At 43.3% G+C, this 22489-nt stretch overlaps 2 protein-coding genes across 2 annotated transcripts in view; one reads left to right on the plus strand and one right to left on the minus strand.

The window, feature by feature from the left end:
• LOC147009159 (uncharacterized) overlaps positions 1–18323 on the minus strand; it is a 113934-nt gene extending 95611 nt beyond the window's left edge. Inside the window, exons 1-2 of the mRNA XM_085862988.1 lie at positions 18002–18323; positions 7498–7560 (exon numbers count right to left, since the gene is read on the minus strand). Coding sequence (XP_085719114.1) covers positions 7498–7560; positions 18002–18152 — 214 coding nt within the window. The 5' untranslated portion in view covers positions 18153–18323. The remainder of the gene's footprint in view (positions 1–7497; positions 7561–18001) is intronic.
• A 731-nt stretch (positions 18324–19054) lies between these two features.
• On the plus strand, positions 19055–22208 carry LOC147009161 (uncharacterized). The gene is made up of 3 exons (XM_085862868.1): positions 19055–19232; positions 20451–20569; positions 21247–22208. The coding sequence occupies exons 1-3, from the start codon at positions 19227–19229 to the stop codon at positions 21686–21688; spliced, it is 567 nt and encodes a 188-aa protein (XP_085718994.1). The 5' UTR covers positions 19055–19226; the 3' UTR covers positions 21689–22208.
• Positions 22209–22489: the final 281 nt, after the last annotated feature.

The following is a 22489-nucleotide window of genomic DNA, read 5'->3' on the forward strand; positions in this document are numbered from 1 at the left end:
AACTTGCTCTCCCTCATGCACAGATTTATGTCTTCAGTTGTCCAACCCTTCCTCCCACCCATGGTACACTGATGCTTGTGGCGAGGTAGTTGTCCTGAAACAACTTGCCTTCACCTCATGGAAGGCTAATCCAACTGAAGACGATCTCAGTTCCTTCCACAAAGCTCGGAACAAGAGTGTGTCTACCTTCAGGAGAGCCAGAAAACATCTTTATAATCTCAAGTCTGAACTCTCAAACCTGTCTCTCTCCTCCAAATCCTGGCAGCGTCTAGTTAAGTCTGTTTCTGGTGTATGTTACCCCTCCATCCCTTCCCTTACTCAAATGGCCACACAGCTGACACTGTACATGAAAAGGCTGAATGCCTAAACTCCGTGTTTGTTTCTAAATCTTGTGTCTGAAACCCATTGCTTTCTGGACCCACCTTTCCTGGACTCTGTGTCCTTTACTCCTGACAAAGTGGAGAGCTTGCTGTCAAACCTCAACTCGTATTCTACAACCGGTCCAGACGGCATCAGCCCACATGTCCAAAAAACCTGCTCTGCTGCTCTTGCTCACCCTCTGATTTGCTGGACGTCATCTGCCATCTGCTTGGAAATCAGCAAACATGACTGCTCTGCATAAAAAGGTTCCAAAACAGATCCCTACAACTACAGACCAATCAGCCTTAACACAATCATCAGCAAGGTTATGGAATTCATCATTGCTTCAGACATTGAATCCTTCCTCTTCTCCAATGGCTTGATTTCCGATCATAAATTTGGTTTCACACCAGGTCACTCGACCTGGATATGCTGCTTCTGCTCTCCCAACAATGGATGGAAGTCCTCAATGCCAGACATGAAATCAGAGCCATATCCCAAGACATATCACATGCTTCCAATACGGTCTGGCACCCTGCCCTGCTCACCAAACTCTCTTCCTATAGTATCCACGGCCATCTTCACTCATGGCTCATAGACCTCCTCCTCTCCTGTCGCAGCCAACCTGTGGCCCTGAATGGAGTCCCTTCATCCCCTCTTCCTGTCCAGGCGGGAGTTCCTCACGGCAGTGTTCTGGGCCCTATTATTTTTCTGGTTTTCATCAATGATCTCTCCGACTCTGGAAAATCCTCTTTATCTCTTTGCTGATGACTCCACTCTATGCCGCACCATATGTCATCCCTCAGTCCGGCAAGCAGCAGCTTCTTCACTCTCTACAGATCTGGATAAAATCACAAGCTGGTCCAACATGTGGAACATGTCTTTCAATCCTGACAAATCTCACACTCTCACTACGTCTCTCCGAAAGGACCGTCTGGAAACCCCCCCCCCCCCATCTATTTTCTCAATGATGCTCTTGAAGAAGTCCTTTCGTTCAAGCTTCATGGTCTCACCATCTGTCATGATCTTTCCTGGGAAAACCACATTTCCAACCTGGCAACCTCTGTTGTGCAAAGGCCTTCCTTGGCACACCTGAGCTCCTGACCACATACATAGCTTTTGTCCGCAACCTGTTGGAGTACTGCACTCCCCTCAGGGCTGGTGCTCCCGCCTCTCACCTTTCTCGTCTTGCACGCTGTGGAAGCCAAGGCATTTGGGTTCATTGGTATCTCCGACGATGAGGCTGTCTTTGGGTCTCTCCCTCTCTCACAGTAAGCAGGTCGGCGGTCTTTCTGTTTTCTACCATCTCCTCTCCAGCCTCCCCCTCCTCCCCCGCTCTGTCTGAGATATGTCCCTCCAATATTTCCGCCGGGCACTCAAGGTCCGCCAGCAACTCTCTTCTGATAAAACTACCAGATTCAAGAATCACTGCTCGCCTTCACCCTTTCATTCCTCTTTTTTCCCCACTTTTGGAACAAACTCCAACACTCTTTTCAATCCCAATCTTCCCTCGAGGTCTTCAAAACAGCTGTTCACCACCATGTTTTCTTCCCCCATTGAAAATCGCGATCTTTTCTACCCCTGATAATCCACCCCAAACCCATCTCCTTCAAATTCCCTGTTTTCCTTCCTGAAAGTCCCTGTAATGTCCATCTTGTATACCCCATGTTCCCCACCCCATCCCTCTCCCTTCCACAGATCTCCTCATGTCTCTGTTCCACACTGTTTTTCCTTCCCCCCTCCACCCCTCTTGTCTCCTACTCCCCTTGTTGTACATTATGTGTATTAGCTCTCATACGAGCCGTGACAGTGTATGCAGAAAAATAAAATAAAATAACAGCAACAACTAGGAGGACACTCGGTAGAGTGTAAGGACACTGCATACCTCAGCCACGCAATGCCTAAATGCAGTGGAACATATCAGGCTGAATAAATTTTTGAAATATCACACTATATCGTTTCTGGCCCTATTTTTCAATGGTGAAGAATCACTTCTAAAAATTTTTTTTTAATAATCAGATCCAGACTCGGATTCGGATCTTCACCAAAATCGAATCATTTCATCCTCGCCACACACCCAACCTGTCCACCAAGTTTCGTCCGAATCCATCCATCACCTTTTGAGTTCCACACATTATTTTTGGCCCCATCTCTCAATGGTGAAAAATCACTTTTAAAAAATCCTATGAACCAGATTCCAATCCTTTCCTTTGTGAAATCTGTATTAAATGGGTCTTTTTAGCATGAGCAAGGCCATGAGCACCAAGTTTAGGTGGCAAAAGATAGTCATCCATTCGAGGTCATAAGAGCTTGCAAAATCGGGGGAGAAATCTCACCTCGAAGCCAAATTGCAGAGCAGCGGTAAGTGCAAAATTTATAAAACCACCACTATGTCAGACCAAGGTGATGGGAACCAGGAGGGCACACACTGGTTAGACACAACTGGAGCCCCAATGGACATTGTAGGAGAAGGACTCTCAGAGGGTGCGGTGGAGTCGCCTCAACTATCCGGTAGCCCTGACCCCCCCCCCAACTAACCCTGAGACTCCCAGAAGCAGCAGACTCTCAATGCCAAAGGACATGAACATGACCTTTTTGTTGGCCATGACATGGGATATAAAGGACAGTATTGGAGCTAAGATGGAGACCGAGCAGGCAGAGTTGAAGACAGAGTTGAAGGCAGAGCTGAGCAGAAAGATTCAAGCTGGACAGGCCAAGCAAAACAAGCTGCAGACAAAAATGGAGACCATGGCGGAATACTTGGCGGATGTATGGAATGCAGAGCAGGCACCAGTGGTCAGGCAGGCCAGGTCTGTAGTGGGATTAGGAGCACAACCTAGGTATCCAGGGGATTAACAAAAGAGGAGGGAATTTAGGAGGATTTGGAACAAAGAAACAATGCCAACACAGGGTGGTAAAAACCACAACAGAGTGAAATGAAAATAAAAGCAAACAAAGGAATGAAGAAATAGACATCAAAGTAAGGTGATAAATAGCACAGGGGGGAATGTAAATTGAGATGAAGGAGGCCGAAGGACGTGCAAAGTTAGGGGGTGGGTGAGGGAAAGGCACATGAAGCGCTTGACCCTGCAGGAGCATGAGAAATCCATGCTGGAGGAGTCACGATCATGAGGTGATGCTGGTGGTCATTGCAGCAACAAACTAGTACAAGGACATCAGCAATGGCGTGAAAAGGGAGAAAAGGTCCAGATAGCAGAAGGCTGGACAGGGTCTCCCCCCTGGGTGGAATGTGTGCCTATGTGTATGCTGTATGTGAATCCCAAGCGGGATCCCGCATCCAGGGCGGCGACACAGGTCTGTAAACCAAATTCTTCAGTGCATTCTGAGCTACCCCACTGTGAAAGAGAGAGCGCGGACCATGCATGCTGACAATGGTGTGGATAAGGGTGAGCAGGCAGGTGCACGCACTCGCGTTAGCATGGTGGACGTGGTAAACGTGGTGCATATTAGCAAGGACGTTGAGGGAGACGGAGGAACCAGGGATTAGCGAGTGTGGTCCTGGCTCATGGTGAGCTAATGGACAAACATGGGGTGCCACACGATGGAGTAGGCGTGTGTGCATAGGAGCCCGTTTAGAATTAGATAACCATGGGCTTAAATGCTCCCTCTAGGGTTTTTGGGAAACCCCGAGAAGTAAAAGGAAACAAAGCCACTTGGGCTCGTTTCATCGCTCCAGAAAGCCTTCCAGAAGAGGGGGCCAGCAATTAAATTGGGGGAAGGGATACTCCCTCAAGAGCCCTTTAGGAAAAGAGGGGTTAGAAGGGCAAATTCGCAGTGTCCAACATGATAAATGGCAGAAGTGCGGGGGCACCAAGATGTGCAGGGAGGGGTCACATGAGGGCTTCAGGGATCATGCACAGTGGACCATGCTTGTGCAGCACGCACAGCCAAAGTGGGTCAGTGGCCTGCTCCTGCAGGGTCACGATTCCATGCAGATTCTGTGGAGGAGATTCCGCAGCACTTGTAGGGCATTTGGGACTGAGGCTGGGTCCATGGGGAATCGACATGGCCCAGGGGTGAATTAGGCAAAGGACAGAAGCAGGTCGGCTGACAGGAAAAGAATAGAGAAAGAGGGATCGAGAGTGACGTTTTAAAATTGACTGTTATTTTGGTCTCCTGTTTAATGGAAGACTTCCTCACACAGAACGTCCCTGACTCTTAAGTGTTTCCTCCTCCCACCCCACCCGGTACCAGCTATTGTCTTTTCTGATTTGATAGGCCTGAACCCCTGGTGTTCATTTCCGCATCGAATTGCACTTTCCATCAGGAACTCAATACCTCACTGCCCTTGCATTGATCTTACACCTCCCAACACTCCTCTACTTATCTGTGTTTTGTACCATCCTCCAAACAGTGATCTCTATGTATGTATCTATCTCTATCTCTCTAATGACTGATCCCAACTCTCACTGACTGCACCTGGATGGGTTTGAGGGAAGTGGAGTAGAAGGTGAAACCTGAATCCTGATGACTACATCTTTCCTCTTTACTTCTTTTGTTTTCCTTCTTGGTCTTCCGTTTCATTAGTCAGATGTGGTGATTTAAATTGTGACAATGCAAATTGGCTGGGTGTTGGTACCTCTTTCACCAACCAAGGCACCTCAGCAAATGGCCTCTGTAACTTCATGGGACTGACTCAATCTGTGAACTTTCCGACTCAGATTTCTCCCAAGGCAAATCCTCCCTTCTGGACTTGGTGATGAGAAACTTCCCCACAAATGTCTCCTGTTCTTCCTCTCCTCTGCTCCAAATGTTTCATACAATTATAAATGCTTGTGAGCATCAACATCTCTCAAATTATTCTCAGAAAGCTGCCTCTGCACAGGTGAGTCTGGCAGATTAGCAGGGACTGCGGGCAATCACCTCACTTCAGAACAAGTTGATATCAATTGCTCCTCATATTAACTCGGCTTGGAGATTTTTCCACAGAAACCTGCTCTCTCTTATGGACATATCCATCTCATCTTCATTTATACTACCCCTGATACACCTAATCCTGTGGTGAGGCCATTCTACGGTACAATGACTCCTGTGGCGAAGCAGTTGCTCCGAAACATTTTTCCTTCTCTTCCTGGAAAGCAAGCCCAACTGAAGGCAATCTCAGCTCATTCCACAAAGCCTGCAACAAGTCTGTGGCCACTCAGTGGAGCAAAAACACATCTGTTTCACCTCAAGAATGACCTTTCAAAATTGTTTCCCTCCTTTAAAGTTTGGTAGGTGACAAGAACAAGCCGATTCGATTCTGGTTAAGGTCCGGTACAGATCTGACCTATCAATGGGCTTACAAATCGTAAAATGTTAGCCTGGTAGACGTATGCGCTCCACTGAATGCCGTTCTAGTTGCAACTGTGTTTCTTTTGGTAAATCATTGCAATAAATAAACTCGGTATACTTGTGCCTGACACCTGATACACCACAGCTAATCTCCAAGAATATATATCTTATCAGAGTGTTTGCATTTTTGCAGTCATCAGATACTTGGAAATTACAGCCTACAAGTCGAGGTTTGAAGAATTTTGTAGCATGACACATCGCAGAACATATTTCTAACCATATAAAAAATATATATATATAAATATTCAAGATGCCCTGGAAAATGTTCAGGATCCACATCAACAATAATACCATTTGGAAAGTGATTGGTATTCCTGATTTATATAAACTCAAGTAAACAGGAATGTGGTTAACAGGGTGGCCAAGGGGTATGCACACTCGCCTCTAAGCTGTCTAGCCTGGGTTTCAATCCCAACCCAGCTATAAACTGTCATCCAGGTATTTCACAGGCAGGGTGATTCATCAATGTGTGTGCCATTCCTCAGATGGATGTTAAACTGGGCGTCCCATCTGACGACATTAGTTGGTGGACATTAAAAATCCGTGTCTTTCATGAAGAGTAAGTGGGCTCTCGCCGGCACCATGATAAAATTCCAAATTCCTGCCCCAACTACTGTTCGGAAGGCAATGGCAAACCACCCAGTTGAACTCTTGCCATGAAACTGCTTCGGCAGCACTGACGCTCTGCAACAGAGTATGGTACAGTACACCAGAATATAATCAGAGAAACAGGAACATAATAATGAATAACATGGTTTTCATGTAAACAAGTTCCTATTGCATTGCATTTGATACAATAATAATGAATTAATTATTTTAGTGAGGTAGATTCTTTAATCAATATTATTAAGCATATAAAATGGAGGTGTTTAGATAAATAAATAAAAAATACATACATTATAAATATGCATAAAAAATAATTTGTTGGTGGTTGCTAAGACATAGTGCAGCATGTTAAAATCAGTTATTAATGACAGTTTGAATATATGAATGACAGTTTGAGTCTATGATTAGATGGAGATACGGTGTAATGAACATGTCAACAAGGTAAAGTTTTTATCGCTTAATATATGATCATATAAAGTGGTGTATGATTAAAGTTATTCATGAGTCGTAATACTTTAAAATTTAAATAAAAGTAATAATTATATAAACTTGAATAAGGATATTGCATTGCTGTGTTGACTGACTGTCTGGACACCACTTTGAAGTTGTAGGTCCATTTATGTTTAGCAATCTACTGATGTGGACCTGTGACCTGGGTCATGGATCCGCCGTTTGGAGAGGTTCTGGGCTGAGAGGATTGAAAGCTCGATGATAAACGTTGCCCAACTGATGATCCAGACAGTTGGGAAATCAGTAAATTGCTTAAAGTTAAGGTTATAACTTCAAATAAAATAACTGTTGCAAGTACTTACCAGTAGTGTGTGTGTGTGTGTGTGTGTGTGTGTGTGTGTGTGTGTGTGTGTGTGTGTGTGTGTGTGTGTGTGTGTGTGTGTGTGTGTGTGTGTGTGTGTGTGTGTGTGTGTGTGTGTGTGTGTGTGTGTGTGTGTGTGTGTGTTATTCTCTCTGGCTTCCTTCTTGGGACTACAATGCAGTAATTGGTCGATATTTTGATGGCTGACATTTTCATTCACAATTTAATACCAACCTTGATGGACATTTGTATCTTGGGAGAAATAACAAGTAGTGGATATACTGTGCTGAAGTTTACTCTGGATTGTAACATGATCACAATAAACAATAAAACTACAACATCAACAATGTGTTTGTGGTTCAAACCTTCATCTTGAGGGAACGAATAATCGACAAACTCGGACTTCACCTTCACTTCAACCATAAAATCTGAAAGAAAAACAATCCAATTATAAATCAAACTTTCAAAGACTGACATTTTAAAAGTTTATGAAGAAAAACCCCCTTAATCACAATATATTTTCAACAAAAACTCACTTTACAATCTCAACGATTTTTATTTTATGTCACGGACTGTGTCATCCTCAGAGAGACCAAGCCTTAAAGAAAAACGAAAAACAACTAAAGAAATAGAGAAGAAAAAATAATCTAAGTTTTTGAGAAACTGGAAAACCTGCCTATTGAAGAGAGAAGGTTATAACTGTTAGGAAAGATATGAGAAGATAAAGAATCCCAGAACTTAGCGGTGAAGGGAAACAAACAAACATCACATGTTGGTAACTCAAACACCCACTGAGTTACCAACACCACGCAATAATCATGTGATGTCATGGCTGACCGAGTGTTTTATGGTCTAGCTAAAGGCGGAGGTATACAAGTCACCAGTTCTCAGCAACAGAGACGGAAGTAATATCTGTTAGCAATACAGCAACTTGGCATCTGAAGTAATATAGCAACTGCCTCACCAAAGGATTCAGTGCACCATCGGCAGGAAGAAAGGGAGGATAATTGAAAACAAGATGGGATGAATATGTGCATGATAGGAGGGGGAGAGAGAGTGAGAGGAAGAGAGAAAGAGGAGAGAGAAAGAGAGGAAGAGAGGGAGAGAGAAAGAAAGAAAGACAGAAAGAGAGGGAGAGAGAAAGAAAGAAAGAAAGAAAGAAAGAAAGAGAGGGAGAGAGAAAGAAAGACAGAAAGAGAGGGAGAGAGAAAGAAAGAAAGAAAGAAAGAAAGAAAGAGAGGAGAGAGAAAGAAAGAAAGAAAGAAAGAAAGAAAGAGAGGGAGAGAGAAAGAAAGAAAGAAAGAAAGAGAGGGAGAGAGAAAGAAAGAAAGAAAGAGAGGGAGAGAGAAAGAAAGAAAGAAAGAGAGGGAGAGAAAGAAAGAAAGAAAGAAAGAAAGGAGATGGAGAGAGAAAGGAAGAAAGAAAGAAAGAAAGAAAGAGAGGGAGAGAGAAAGAAAGAAAGAGAGGGAGAGAGAAAGAAAGAAAGAAAGAGAGGGAGAGAGAAAGAAAGAGAGGGAGAGAGAAAGAAAGAAAGAAAGAGAGGGAGAGAGAAAGAAAGAGAGGGAGAGAGAAAGAAAGAGAGGGAGAGAGAAAGAAAGAGAGGGAGAGAGAAAGAGAGGAGAAAGAAAGGAAAGAAAGAGGAAAGAGAGGAGAGATAAAGAAAGAAAGAAAGAAAGAAAGAGAGGAAGAGAGAAAGAAAGAAAGAAAGAGAGGGAGAGAGAAAGAAAGAAAGAAAGAGAGGGAGAGAGAAAGAAAGAAAGAAAGAGAGGGAGAGAGAAAGAAAGAAAGAAAGAGAGGGAGAGAGAAAGAAAGAAAGAAAGAGAGGGAGAGAGAAAGAAAGAAAGAAAGAGAGGGAGAGAGAAAGAAAGAAAGAAAGAGAGGGAGAGAGAAAGAAAGAAAGAAAGAGAGGGAGAGAAAGAAAGAAAGAAAGAGAGGGAGAGAGAAAGAAAGAAAGAAAGAGAGGAGAGAAAGAAAGAAAGAGAGGGAGAGAGAAAGAAAGAAAGAGAGGGAGAGAGAAAGAAAGAAAGAGAGGGAGAGAGAAAGAAAGAAAGAAAGAGAGGGAGAGAGAAAGAAAGAAAGAAAGAGAGGGAGAGAGAAAGAAAGAAAGAAAGAGAGGGAGAGAGAAAGAAAGAAAGAAAGAGAGGGAGAGAGAAAGAAAGAAAGAAAGAGAGGGAGAGAGAAAGAAAGAAAGAAAGAGAGGGAGAGAGAAAGAAAGAAAGAAAGAGAGGGAGAGAGAAAGAAAGAAAGAAAGAGAGGGAGAGAGAAAGAAAGAGAGGAGAGAGAGAGAGAGAGAGAGAGAGAGAGAGAGAGAGAGAGAGAGAGAGAGAGAGAGAGAGAGAGAGAGAGAGAGAGAGAGAGAGAGAGAGAGAGAGAGAGAGAGAGAGAGAGAGAGAGAGAGAGAGAGAGAGAGAGAGAGAGAGAGAGAGAGAGAGAGAGAAGAGAGAGAAAGAGAGGAGAAAGAAAGTGAGGAGAGAATGAGAGGAAAGAGAGGAGAGAGAAAGAGAGGAGAGAGAAAGAGAGGAGAGAGAAAGAGGGGAGAGACAAGCCAATTGGCGACGAGGGATTCGCTAGGATCGAAGCGCTGGATACGATGCTTTTCATTCTGACCAATCCACCGACGAAGATTCATTTCCAAGACGTACTGGTTCACATACAATTGTTCCTCGACCTGGCAAGATTTTTCCGATTGCGTATTTTGCCAACTGGCACTCCTCATAAAAAATGATGGTAAATAGACACCGTATTTTTGAAGGACTATCATTTGAAAAATAATCAGTTTGCTGGTTTGTGCTGTGGAGCCTTGCATTGCAGACACACACACACACACACACACACACACACACACACACACACACACACACACACACACACACACACACACACACACACACACACACACACACACACACACACACACACACACACACACACACACACACACGCACACACGGAAAACCCGATAAACTTCTCTCAATGCTCTTGTTTGACCACACCTCCTGAGCCACACAATATTTTTCATAAGCCACGCCCACTTTCCTACGCCACTCACACTTTAAATAATAAATAATTGGAGGTGGTGTGTGGGTCGTGGAATCGTTTTCGGTAAATAAATAAATAATTGAAGGTGGTGTGTGGATCGTGGAATCGTTTTCGGTAAATAAATAAATAATTGGAGGTGGTGTGTGGGTCGTGGAATTGTTTTTGGTCAAGAAATAAATAATTGGGGGTGGTGTGTGGGTCGTGGAATCGTTTGCGGAAAATAAATAAAAAGGTGGAACGACGGTGTAGTTCCTTACAAACACTGTTTACACACCTTAAATGATGGTAAATAGACACCCGATTTTTGAGGGACTACTATTTGAAAAATAAAACCTCAATCAAAAATCGGCTCAAGTAAAATTTTCTAAATATCTCGAAGTGTTTAATTCCGAAGTCTCGTTTCTCTACATTCAAAACTGAAGGACAAGTATTGAAAATACTGTACGCGGTTTTTCGGCCGCTGCACAGAAACGGGTGGTTGCTAGGCAACGGAATTCAAACGCACACATTCCCAGTATATATTCCAACTGTTGGCAAAGTTTCATCAAAATTGGTTCGCTGGTTCGTGCTGTGGAGCCTCGTGTTGCAGACACACACACACACACACACACACACACACACACACACACACACACACACACACACACACACACACACACACACACACACACACACACACACACACCCGGAAAACCTGACAATAAAGGATATCTCGTATATAGCGAATCCAAAAGAAGGGAGAGAGAAAGAGGGGAGCGAGAAAGAGAGGGGAGAGGGAGAAAGAGGGGAGCGAGAAAGAGAGGGGAGAGGGAGAAAGAGAAAGAGAAAGAGAGGGGAGAGGGAGAAAGAGAAAGAGAAAGAGAGGGGAGAGGGAGAAAGAGAAAGAGAAAGAGAGGGGAGAGGGAGAAAGAGAAAGAGAAAGAGAGGGGAGAGGGAGAAAGAGAAAGAGAAAGAGAGGGGAGAGGGAGAAAGAGAAAGAGAAAGAGAGAGGGAGAGGGAGAAAGAGAAAGAGAAAGAGAGGGGAGAGGGAGAAAGAGAAAGAGAAAGAGAGGGGAGAGGGAGAAAGAGAAAGAGAAAGAGAGGGGAGAGGGAGAAAGAGAAAGAGAAAGAGAGGGAGAGGGAGAAAGAGAAAGAGAAAGAGAGGGAGAGGGAGAAAGAGAAAGAGAAAGAGAGGGGAGAGGGAGAAAGAGAAAGAGAAAGAGAGGGGAGAGGGAGAAAGAGAAAGAGAAAGAGAGGGAGAGGGAGAAAGAGAAAGAGAAAGAGAGGGAGAGGGAGAAAGAGAAAGAGAAAGAGAGGGGAGAGGGAGAAAGAGAAAGAGAAAGAGAGGGAGAGGGAGAAAGAGAAAGAGAAAGAGAGGGAGAGGGAGAAAGAGAAAGAGAAAGAGAGGGGAGAGGGAGAAAGAGAAAGAGAAAGAGAGGGGAGAGGGAGAAAGAGAAAGAGAAAGAGAGGGGAGAGGGAGAAAGAGAAAGAGAAAGAGAGGGGAGAGGGAGAAAGAGAAAGAGAAAGAGAGGGGAGAGGGAGAAAGAGAAAGAGGAAGAGAGGGGAGAGGGAGAAAGAGAAAGAGGAAGAGAGGGGAGAGGGAGAAAGAGAAAGAGGAAGAGAGGGGAGAGGGAGAAAGAGAAAGAGGAAGAGAGGGGAGAGGGAGAAAGAGAAAGAGGAAGAGAGGGGAGAGGGAGAAAGAGAAAGAGGAAGAGAGGGGAGAGGGAGAAAGAGAAAGAGGAAGAGAGGGGAGAGGGAGAAAGAGAAAGAGGAAGAGAGGGAGAGGGAGAAAGAGAAAGAGGAAGAGAGAGGGAGAGGGAGAAAGAGAAAGAGGAAGAGAGGGGAGAGGGAGAAAGAGAAAGAGAAAGAGAGAGAGAGAGAGAGAGGAGAGGGAGAAAGAGAAAGAGAAAGAGAGGGGAGAGGGAGAAAGAGAAAGAGAAAGAGAGGGGAGAGGGAGAAAGAGAAAGAGAGGGGAGAGGGAGAAAGAGAAAGAGAGGGGAGAGGGAGAAAGAGAAAGAGAGGGGAGAGGGAGAAAGAGAAAGAGAGGGGAGAGGGAGAAAGAGAAAGAGAGGGGAGAGGGAGAAAGAGAAAGAGAGGGGAGAGGGAGAAAGAGAAAGAGAGGGAGAGGGAGAAAGAGAAAGAGAGGGAGAGGGAGAAAGAGAAAGAGAGGGGAGAGGGAGAAAGAGAAAGAGAGGGGAGAGGGAGAAAGAGAAAGAGAGGGGAGAGGGAGAAAGAGAAAGAGAGGGGAGAGGGAGAAAGAGAAAGAGAGGGGAGAGGGAGAAAGAGAAAGAGAGGGGAGAGGGAGAAAGAGAAAGAGAGGGGAGAGGGAGAAAGAGAAAGAGAGGGGAGAGGGAGAAAGAGAAAGAGAGGGGAGAGGGAGAAAGAGAAAGAGAGGGGAGAGGGAGAAAGAGAAAGAGAGGGGAGAGGGAGAAAGAGAAAGAGAGGGGAGAGGGAGAAAGAGAAAGAGAGGGAGAGGGAGAAAGAGAAAGAGAGGGGAGAGGGAGAAAGAGAAAGAGAGGGGAGAGGGAGAAAGAGAAAGAGAAAGAGAGGGGAGAGGGAGAAAGAGAAAGAGAGGGAAGAGGGAGAAAGAGAAAGAGAGGGAAGAGGGAGAAAGAGAAAGAGAGGGGAGAGGGAGAAAGAGAAAGAGAGGGGAGAGGGAGAAAGAGAAAGAGAGGGAGAGGGAGAAAGAGAAAGAGAGGGGAGAGGGAGAAAGAGAAAGAGAGGGGAGAGGGAGAAAGAGAAAGAGAGGGGAGAGGGAGAAAGAGAAAGAGAGGGGAGACGGAGAAAGAGAAAGAGAGGGGAGAGAGAAAGAGAAAGAGAGGAGAGAGAGAAAGAGAAAGAGAAAGAGAGAGGAAAGGGAAAGAGAAAGAGAGGGGAGAGAGAGAAAGAGAGGGGAGAGAGAAAAAAAGAGGGGAGGGAGAAAGAGAGGGGAGGGAGAAAGAGAGGGGAGGGAGAAAGAGAGGGGAGGGAGAAAGAGAGGGAGGGAGAAAGAGAGGGGAGGGAGAAAGAGAGGGGAGGGAGAAAGAGAGGGGAGGGAGAAAGAGAGGGGAGGGAGAAAGAGAGGGGAGGAAGAAAGAGAGGGGAGAAAGAAAGAGGGGAGAAAGAAAGAGAGGGGAGAAAGAGAGGGGAGAAAGAGAGGGGAGAAAGAGAGGAGAGAAAGAGATTTCTATGGAAGAATTCCCAGGCTGAATTAACATCAGAGGAAGTCAATATGGGAGACCAATCCTGAAGAGAGATTGCCGCTTGCAGTCCCTGCCAATCTGCTTGAGTGAACTGCCAGACTCACCAGCATTGAGGCAGCTCTCTGAGAAAGTGAACATTTCTCTGGCCATTCACAATCATATAATCAGATGAACCAATCGGAGAATATTTGAGAGTGTGGGCTGCAGAGGAAGGTTTGAGAGTGGGATGCAGGTGAAGCATTGAGAGGGTGGGGTGAGGAGGGATGCCAAAAGGGGGGGCATGAAGCTTTGAGTGGGTGGGGTTGGGGTGGATCCTTATTCCGATTCCAGATTCCCAACTTTGACAAGTGGAGATAAAGATCATGGGATGGGAGATCAGATCCCTTGTTAAATACACGAGGAAACGCTGCATTGCATGTGTGGTGGGGAGGGGGCTGATTGGTAGGCCAAGCACCGAGCGGCCAGCCATAATATATTGGGGAGGGGGGGGTGGAAGAAAAATAAGTGTTGCATTTCTGAATGAGATACAAGGGTTGAATGCATTTTTGAAATTGATTTTAAATGCTTTTAAAGGAGTAAGAAGCATTTATATTGAATGTACACTACTGGTCGAAAGTTTGAGAACACCCCCATTTTTCCAGTTTTTGCTGAAATTTAAGCAGTTTAATGTTTCAGTGTATTCTGATATAAAAGCATAGAACAAATAAACAATTGCAGATAAAAAATAAATCATGGAATCGTTTTGTTGAACAAAATTTAATGTAAGTTTTTGACTCATCAAAGTAGCCACCTTTTGCAGATATAACAGCCGAACATACTCGTGGCATTCTTTCTACAATGTAAATGAAATATTGTTCGTTAAGTTCTTCCCAACACTGTTGCAAAAGTCCCCACAAATGTGTTGCACTTGTAGGTTGCTTTGCTTTCACCCTTCTGTCCAGTTCATCCCAAACCAGCTCAATGGGGTTTAAGTCTGGAGACTGTGCTGGCCATTCAATGATTTGAAGCCTACAGTCTTGTTCTTTTCTTCTAAGGTAGTTCTGACAGCCTGAAGGTATGTTTTGGGTCGTTATTTGGTTTTCGATGAACCCCTGACCAACTAGGCGGAGACCAGAGGGTATTGCATGGAGCTGCAAAATGTTGTGGTAGCCCTTTTGTTTGGTTCAGGGTGCCAGTCACTCTGTGCAAGTCGCCGACTGGATTCAGCAAAAGAGCCTCAGGTCATCACGCTTCCTCCTCCATGTCTGACAGCTGGTGTCACACAGTGAAGAACCATCCTTTCGCCTACTCGACGGCGTAGAAAAACCCTGTGTGATGAACCGGAGATTTCAAATTTTGATTCATCGGTCCATAAGACCTTTTTCCAGTTTTCAGTAGTCCACTGGCAGTACTTCATTGCCCAGGCAAGCCTCTTTTTCTTATTTTGCCATCTTCGCAATGGCTTTCTTACTGCCACTCGACCTGTCAAACCTGCAGCTCAAAGTCTTCTCTTCACAGTTGAAACTGAGACTTCCTTACTTCGACCAGTGTTAAGCTGTGCTTGAAGCTGCTGTCCTGTGAGCCGCCTATCACGCAAGCTGTTGGCTCTCAGAAACTTGTATTCCGATTGTCGTGGCTTTGGGTCTGCCAGACCTCTTCCTGTCAGAGTTTCCTCCAGTTTCCAAGTGCCTTTTGATAAGTTGGTGTTGGAAACTGTACTCACTGACACCTTGACTTCCTTTGCAATTTGTCTAAAGGAAAGACCTTCACTTTTAAGGGTTGGTGGTGGTCGTATAGCAGCTTAGCTGCCGGAGTAGCTATCATTTCTTGAAGCGCGACTGTGTCGCTGATGCAGTGCCCCTCTACCAGTACACACACTGGAACTGGTACTCATTTCACCAACCTCAGAAGGATGACAGGCTGAGCCAACCCCCTGGTGTATTAATTCAGCGGCCGACAGGGCTTGAACTCAGGACCCGAGGATCCCAAGCTGCCACCCTAACCACTGAGCAAACACCAGGCTTATTTTAAGGGTTATAATGGTCCGCTGTCTTCCTTTGTTAATTGTCTTTTTCTCGCCATTATGACAGCAATACACTACTTCCTGCAGTGCAATATTGTCCAAATAATGCTTCAGAGGGTGTAGCAACACAGTCTGTTCCAACACTGCTTTTATACAGACAGAGGGTTTGTAACTAATCAACAAAAGTTGGGACACCTGTAGGAATTGTTTGCATCAACTTTCAAGACTTAATTTACTTTCATTGCTGTAGAATAGTTGCAGTTGCTAACCCATGACTTGTTCCCTGAAAAGGGCCTTTTTTCACAACTCTGAAATTTACATTATTTTTCAGTTTTTGGAAACCTAAACCTTTTTTTTACCTCTGGCAGTTTTCCACTTAGCTTTGTACCATTTCAGGTTATGCACTGGTCTTGAACTGCGTAAATTTCAGTAAAAACTGGAAAAATGGGGGTGTTCTCAAACTTTTGACTGGTGGTGTAGATTTACTTTGGAGATTTTGACAAAAAAAGAGGGGGGGGCAGGGGTGGTGAAAAAAAAATGTAGAAGCAGAAGGAAATGTACCCATAAAGTGCTGGATGTGAGTGAGTGAGTGAGTGAGTGAGTTTGTGGCCCAGAAGTGCTGAACCGATTTCGATAAGAGTGAAATTTAAATGCCTGAATGTGTCTGAAAAACTCCGTTTTTAAAATTTAATTTAATTGGTGTTTCTCCACCAATCAGAAGCATTCTTTGATACTTAACTCTTGATTATCATTACTTGTTAGAGAGTTTATGATTCGCCTTTCAACGAGATGGGTTTTAATTCATTTGCAAACACCCAGCAGCTATGCCGCATCCACAAAATGACCATATTTGGTTTGGGCATGATCGTGGCCGGTGGACCGACTCGGTTGGCCACCATCGTGGCCGGTGGACCGACCCGGTTGGCCACCATCGTGGCCGGTGGACCGACCCGGTTGGCCACCATCGTGGCCGGTGGACCGACCCGGTTGGCCACCATCGTGGCCGGTGGACCGACCCGGTTGGCCACCATCGTGGCCGGTGGACCGACTCGGTTGGCCACCATCGTGGCCGGTGGACCGACTCGGTTGGCCACCATCGTGGCCGGTGGACCGACTCGGTTGGCCACCATCGTGGCCGGTGGACCGACTCGGTTGGCCACCATCGTGGCCGGTGGACCGACTCGGTTGGCCACCATCGTGGCCGGTGGACCGACTCGGTTGGCCACCATCGTGGCCGGTGGACCGACTCGGTTGGCCACCATCGTGGCCGGTCCGCCTACTCCGTTGGCCACGATCGTGGCCCGGCGCATTTTATGGGTTCAGGTAGAAATGAGCATCGTTATGGAGTGAAAAGTAAATGTTATTTTATTTTTTGAAGCGAAGAAAGGAAATAAGATGATATTGAGGAGGTGGAAGCAAGATCCCAGGGAAGCGGAAAACAAAACGAGGAACAGAGACAAAGAATTTTCACATCGTCTATCCGAGGATAGGCCTTGTCAGGCCTGAAGCAATCCGAAACTACAAACAAAAAAAACAACAAACGAAGTAACTTGAAATCTTGCATGGGATACAACAACAACAACAACAACAACAACAACAACAACAACAACAACAACAACAACACCTGGACAAGCAACCACATTAAAACATGACAAATGCGGTTTAAAAAATATTTGTTATTCATCCAAAGTCGATCTACTTCGATTTTGTCCTTCAACCCCACGATTGGTTCTCTCTTTCTCCTGTTCCTTTTGATCCGAAACCTCCTGACCAGATACATGTTTCGCTCTTCCACGAGCCTCGACTTTGTAAGAGACATTCTGGAGGGAAGATTTCCAAGAATAAGAATAATGGGAACGAAGAGAATCTGAATGGAAGATAACATGAAAATTGAAGGCTATTGGAAAATTAAAACACAGGTGGAGGACAGAAAGATATGGAGAAGTTATATTACCTCAGTATTACACGGTAATCTCTATGCACTTTTACCTCAGTATTACACGGTAATCTCTGTGCACTTTTACCTCAGGATTACACGGTAATTTCTGTACCCTTTTACCTCATTACACGGTAATCGCTGTACCCTTTTACCTCAGTATTACACGGTAATCGCTGTACCCTTTTACCTCAGTATTTCACGGTAATCTCTGTACCCTTTTACCTCAATATTACACGGTAATCTCTGTACCCTTTTACCTCAGTATTTCACGGTAATCTCTGTACCCTTTTACCTCAATATTACACGGTAATCTCTGTACCCTTTTACCTCAGTATTTCACGGTAATCGCTGTACCCTTTTACCTCATTACACGGTAATCTCTGTACCCTTTTACCTCAGTATTTCACGGTAATCTCTGTACACTTTTACCTCAGTATTACACGGTAATCTCTGTACCCTTTTACCTCAGTATTTCACGGTAATCGCTGTACCCTTTAACCTCAGTATTTCACGGTAATCTCTGTACCCTTTTACCTCAGTATTTCACGGTAATCGCTGTACCCTTTTACCTCAGTATTTCACGGTAATCGCTGTACCCTTTAACCTCAGTATTTCACGGTAATCTCTGTACACTTTTACCTCAGTATTACACGGTATTGCACAGCACGACCTGGCACAGACCCAGCACGGTAACCGTAAAAGCAAGGTGCGGAGAGAACGACACGTACCGGGTCCCGATTCCTCATCCTCGGGTGGACCGACCCTGGTCTCGGGGTCCGCGGGAGAATCTCCCGGAACGACGTCGTTTCCTCCATCAGAGCCGCTCGTGGATCCCGGGGGTTTCGTTCTGTGATCTCCACCGGAGAGATCTCGGTTCATGGCGAACCGGAGGGGACTGTGTGGTCGTGTAGTAGAGTACGGTGCTCGAAGGTAGAATGTAGTGTAACTGTACACGACAGTACACGAGTGCAGACCGTGAGGTAAAAGCGAACCACGTGCCCCGGACCTTCTCTAAACAATGTTATTCACGACTTCGAGGCGGCAGATTCTCGACACTGATCACGTGACCTCTATAACGGACGAAATGTGTTTGAATTTTTTATATTTTTTTCATTCTTCAACTGATGGTTACACATTGTTTGTTTGCTCTTCACATTGTTTGTGTAGGTAACAGCTAAATCTTCAACTCCCTCGAGTTCCGAGAGGGATCCCCCTTCTCCAGTTGTGTTGTTCCAAGGAAGATTCGAATTTTTTTTTTCTTTCCGTTTTTCATTCACAGTGGTTGAAGAGTGAGTGGTTCGTGGTGGTTTATACAAAATTAAACGTTTTTATTTAACTATATTTTTTGAAACATGATGTTATTTCCCTTGTCATTTGGATACTGAAACAATTCCAATTTGAATGCACTGATAAAGAACACGTGGTTACGTGCAGCTTCATTTCCACCACGTGGTTACCTAAAACCCTCCCCACCCATCACTACTAAATCGCTACCTGGGCAGACTGTGCTCCATGACCAATCAGCTTGTTTTCGCTTTCCAAGGCCGTAGTTTCCTATTATATCAACCCGACTGCGTTGAAAGCACGAGAGGTGCACAGTGGAAGGTGTATGGATAAGTTGAGCCGTTGTCTCCTCCTTCTGACTCCATTTTTTTATTTTTATTTCCCTGTTCCTCATACTCTGTAGCCCCCTGCTAACGCCATCAATTCCTTAGGAGAAGTTGTCATAAAAGTATCGAGTAAAACTAAACTCGACCACCCAGAGAGCAATTGCTCAAGTATCACGATGTTGTTGTTCATTTGGACGCCGCCATGTTGTGACGTTACAGTGCTTTGAACCAAGCAAGCCGAACACACACACACCTCTTCTATTCCCGACCAGCAGGAGGACCCAGCGTTGCCCAGGGAAATTCAATACATACTCACTTGAGGCCTGAACACACAGGTGTGATCATGAAGGTGTGTGAAGCAATTTTTAAAATGTGAAGACCCTTCCATTTTGGCTTTGTCTCGGTACTGCCGCACTCGCCAGGGGTGCTGCGGTCAAAATAGTGACGTCAAGACACATTGCAAAATGTGACCATGTTTTTTACATTGCGTTTCAGTATATATATTTACAAATTGGCAGCAATGCAAAGAAATAGCGTATAACATGTTAAAAAAATAATATGAAGCGATTCCGAATTATTTTCAACCATCACTGTGTCACTGAAGTCGATTTGCATAATATTTCCAAGATGGCGGGGCACCCTCACGAAAATGTGGTAAGCAGAAGTTTTCAATATATCGCATATTCCTTGAAAGCAGCACGTAAAAAGATGAAGACTAGCATAAAATTGAATACTCACTGGTCATTTTGATATATGGTTTATAGGGAGAGGGTCAGGTCCAAGGGGAGAAAATCGCGGTCCAAAATCGCATCTTTATTCAGGCGCGAAAAAAAAACCGGAAATTTATCCATTCATCAACACCAAGATGGCCGCGCACCTGTTTATTTTCGTTATTTGTTACATAATAATCTGCTCGAATCACACATATTACAAGCCATCCTTTCTTTATTCGTAGTATATATTATTTATTTTTCACTTTGGAAACAAACTGTACGAATATTTGTTGATTATTTTTTATTATGTCCATATTAACATATTTGTGAAGTCATGTGACCAGTTAGATGCAATATTTGTAAACATAAGCACTTGTCACAATGTTTTTATGACACATTGAAATGTCCCGTGTTTCTGATAATCGTAATGGTACCGATTTATATTTAAAAGTTGGAATGATAGTTAGAAAATTATATATATATATATATATATATATATATATATATATATATATATATATATATATATATATATATATATATATATATATATATATATATATATATATATATATATATTATAGGCCCAACTACCAGTCGAGCTGTGTTATATAATTACAGATTTTTTTTAAAAAATGCAACTTTCAGGCTTCAGCTTAGCCTCAACTCAAGGTCCTCCATTCACCGTCAATTGGCTAAAATATAAATTTGATTGGTCATTCAACTGAATATAGATTTGGCCTTAGAACTACACTGAATGTGTCAATGTCACATCATGACATGTGTTATTTATTGTATATTTGTTAATATAAGCAGAGTCAATAACTGATATTTTTATATATGTTTACCAGCAGATTCAATCCCTGTTCTCGTTGGCTGTGAGACAACTCGATCCAGAGCAGCTAACGAATGGCGTCGTATGCGGTCTCAAACAAGACCAACGTAAAGGCACACAGTTCTGGCCGGATCTCAGGTTTGTATTTTACAATTGTTAGATGGTTGTACTTTGCACGACTAAATATTATATTTTAAAAATTCCTGGTCCATTGAATATGGCGCACCTGATATTCGATGACATTTGGCCATACAAATGTGATTCTCTGTTTTGCGTCCGTGGGTGGGTAGGATTTTCTATTTTGTCTGAGAAAACACACGCAAATGTCAAATGTATTTTCATGTATTTTTTCCTGAAAAAAATGACCAAACTTTACTTCGGATAGTGAATGATCTATTTTAGTGTTTTACAGTTTCAATTTCATATTTTCTTTCCTTCTTTAAATAAATAAATGTTATTGAACAGTTTAAACTGTGCCCTTATATTCAAACACATCTTTTTGAAGAAATTTGACTGGAGTTTGTGTGTGTGTGTTTTTCCCTGGCGGCCTGATAGGATTTTAAAAATTTCAGGACACAAAAGAGAAAATCACATTTGTATGGCCTTATGATACAATTCCAATTATCTTAGCTTTATAGCACTGATTTTAACTTTAATCATGATAATTTACTGATCAAAGTTTCGTCATTTCAAATTTATATTATTACAATTATTTACTGATATTATACAATTTTAGTTCATGGCAAAGGGTACATGTTTGTTTAAATTTATTTTTGAATCCAATTATATAATATATTTTATGGTTTATTTTTCAGGAAAGCACTTTGTTTGTCAAAGAAAATTAGCGAGTCGGAGCTTCTAACCGAAAGCCTGCAAGCGTCCGTCGTCAGGGTATCTCGGCAATATTCTGTCCTTTACAAGAAACGAACCCAAACTGGAGGACAAGCGAAATTCGACGCCTTCCAACAAACGAAGTTTAACCTCCCTCAATGGAGTGCCAAAAAACGCGTGGCAAAAATCGACTTGCCCAACACAACACCCAGTAAAATCGCCAAGTTTGACGACAAAGTCAAAACACTCACCTATGATAGTTTGTTGAGGGATTGCCGCCAACTGACCTCATGCCTCAAAACCACGGAGGAAGAACGAATAAAAGTCCGCAAGAGTAACCAACAGCTTAGTAATGAAAAGAAGACTAAAACAAAAACTTTCCACTTGGTGTCCCAAAAAGGCAAACTTCAAACTGTCCAGATCTAAAGAGTCGACTAAGACATGGAGACAGAAGTATGTGCTTTGACCTTGAGTCAATATGTAAAGGTCATGCCAAGGTCATTTGTTTCTCTTTATTTGTATTGTTTACAATATTACAAGCATGGTGATATATGGTTTTACGTGTTTTTTATGAGTAATAAAGGTGTTTTATTGGCATTTTATCTTACATTGTACCATTTTTCACATTATTACGTAATAATAATATCCATACATTGTGAATTTAACGATATCTGCGCTTTGACCTTGAGAAATTATGTTAAGGTCATTTCTTTCTCTTTATTTGTCTTTTTTACAATATTACAAGCATTGTGATATATGGTTTTAGATGTTTTTTTATGAGTAATACAGGTGTTTTATTGGCATTGTATCTTACGTTCTACCATTATTACGTAATATCCATACATTTCTGATTTCACGATATCCGCGCTTTGACCTTGAGAAATAAGGTCAAGGTCATTCCCAAGGTCATTTATTTATCTTCGGTTGTATTGCTTACAATATTTTCTAAATGCTGATATATGGTTTTATATGTCTTTTTCCAGTAATAAAGCACATTATTGACATTGTATCGACTTTTGTGTTATTTTTACACAATTTCCTAATGGGTATTGGACACAACTCGTTACATAATAAATGTATTACATATTGTCCCCAAATACAGCCGATATTGAAAATTTAAAACTTGAATATCTCGAAAATATTCAGTCATTTTCAAAAATTCCAAAAGCTATGAGTTCATATTAATCTATGCTATTAGAAAATAACATAAAATAAATATATATAGGG

Source organism: Eptatretus burgeri, chromosome 17 (assembly GCF_056783735.1).
Source record: "Eptatretus burgeri isolate ZD-2024b chromosome 17, Ebu_testis_v1, whole genome shotgun sequence".
Lineage (NCBI taxonomy): Eukaryota > Metazoa > Chordata > Myxini > Myxiniformes > Myxinidae > Eptatretus > Eptatretus burgeri.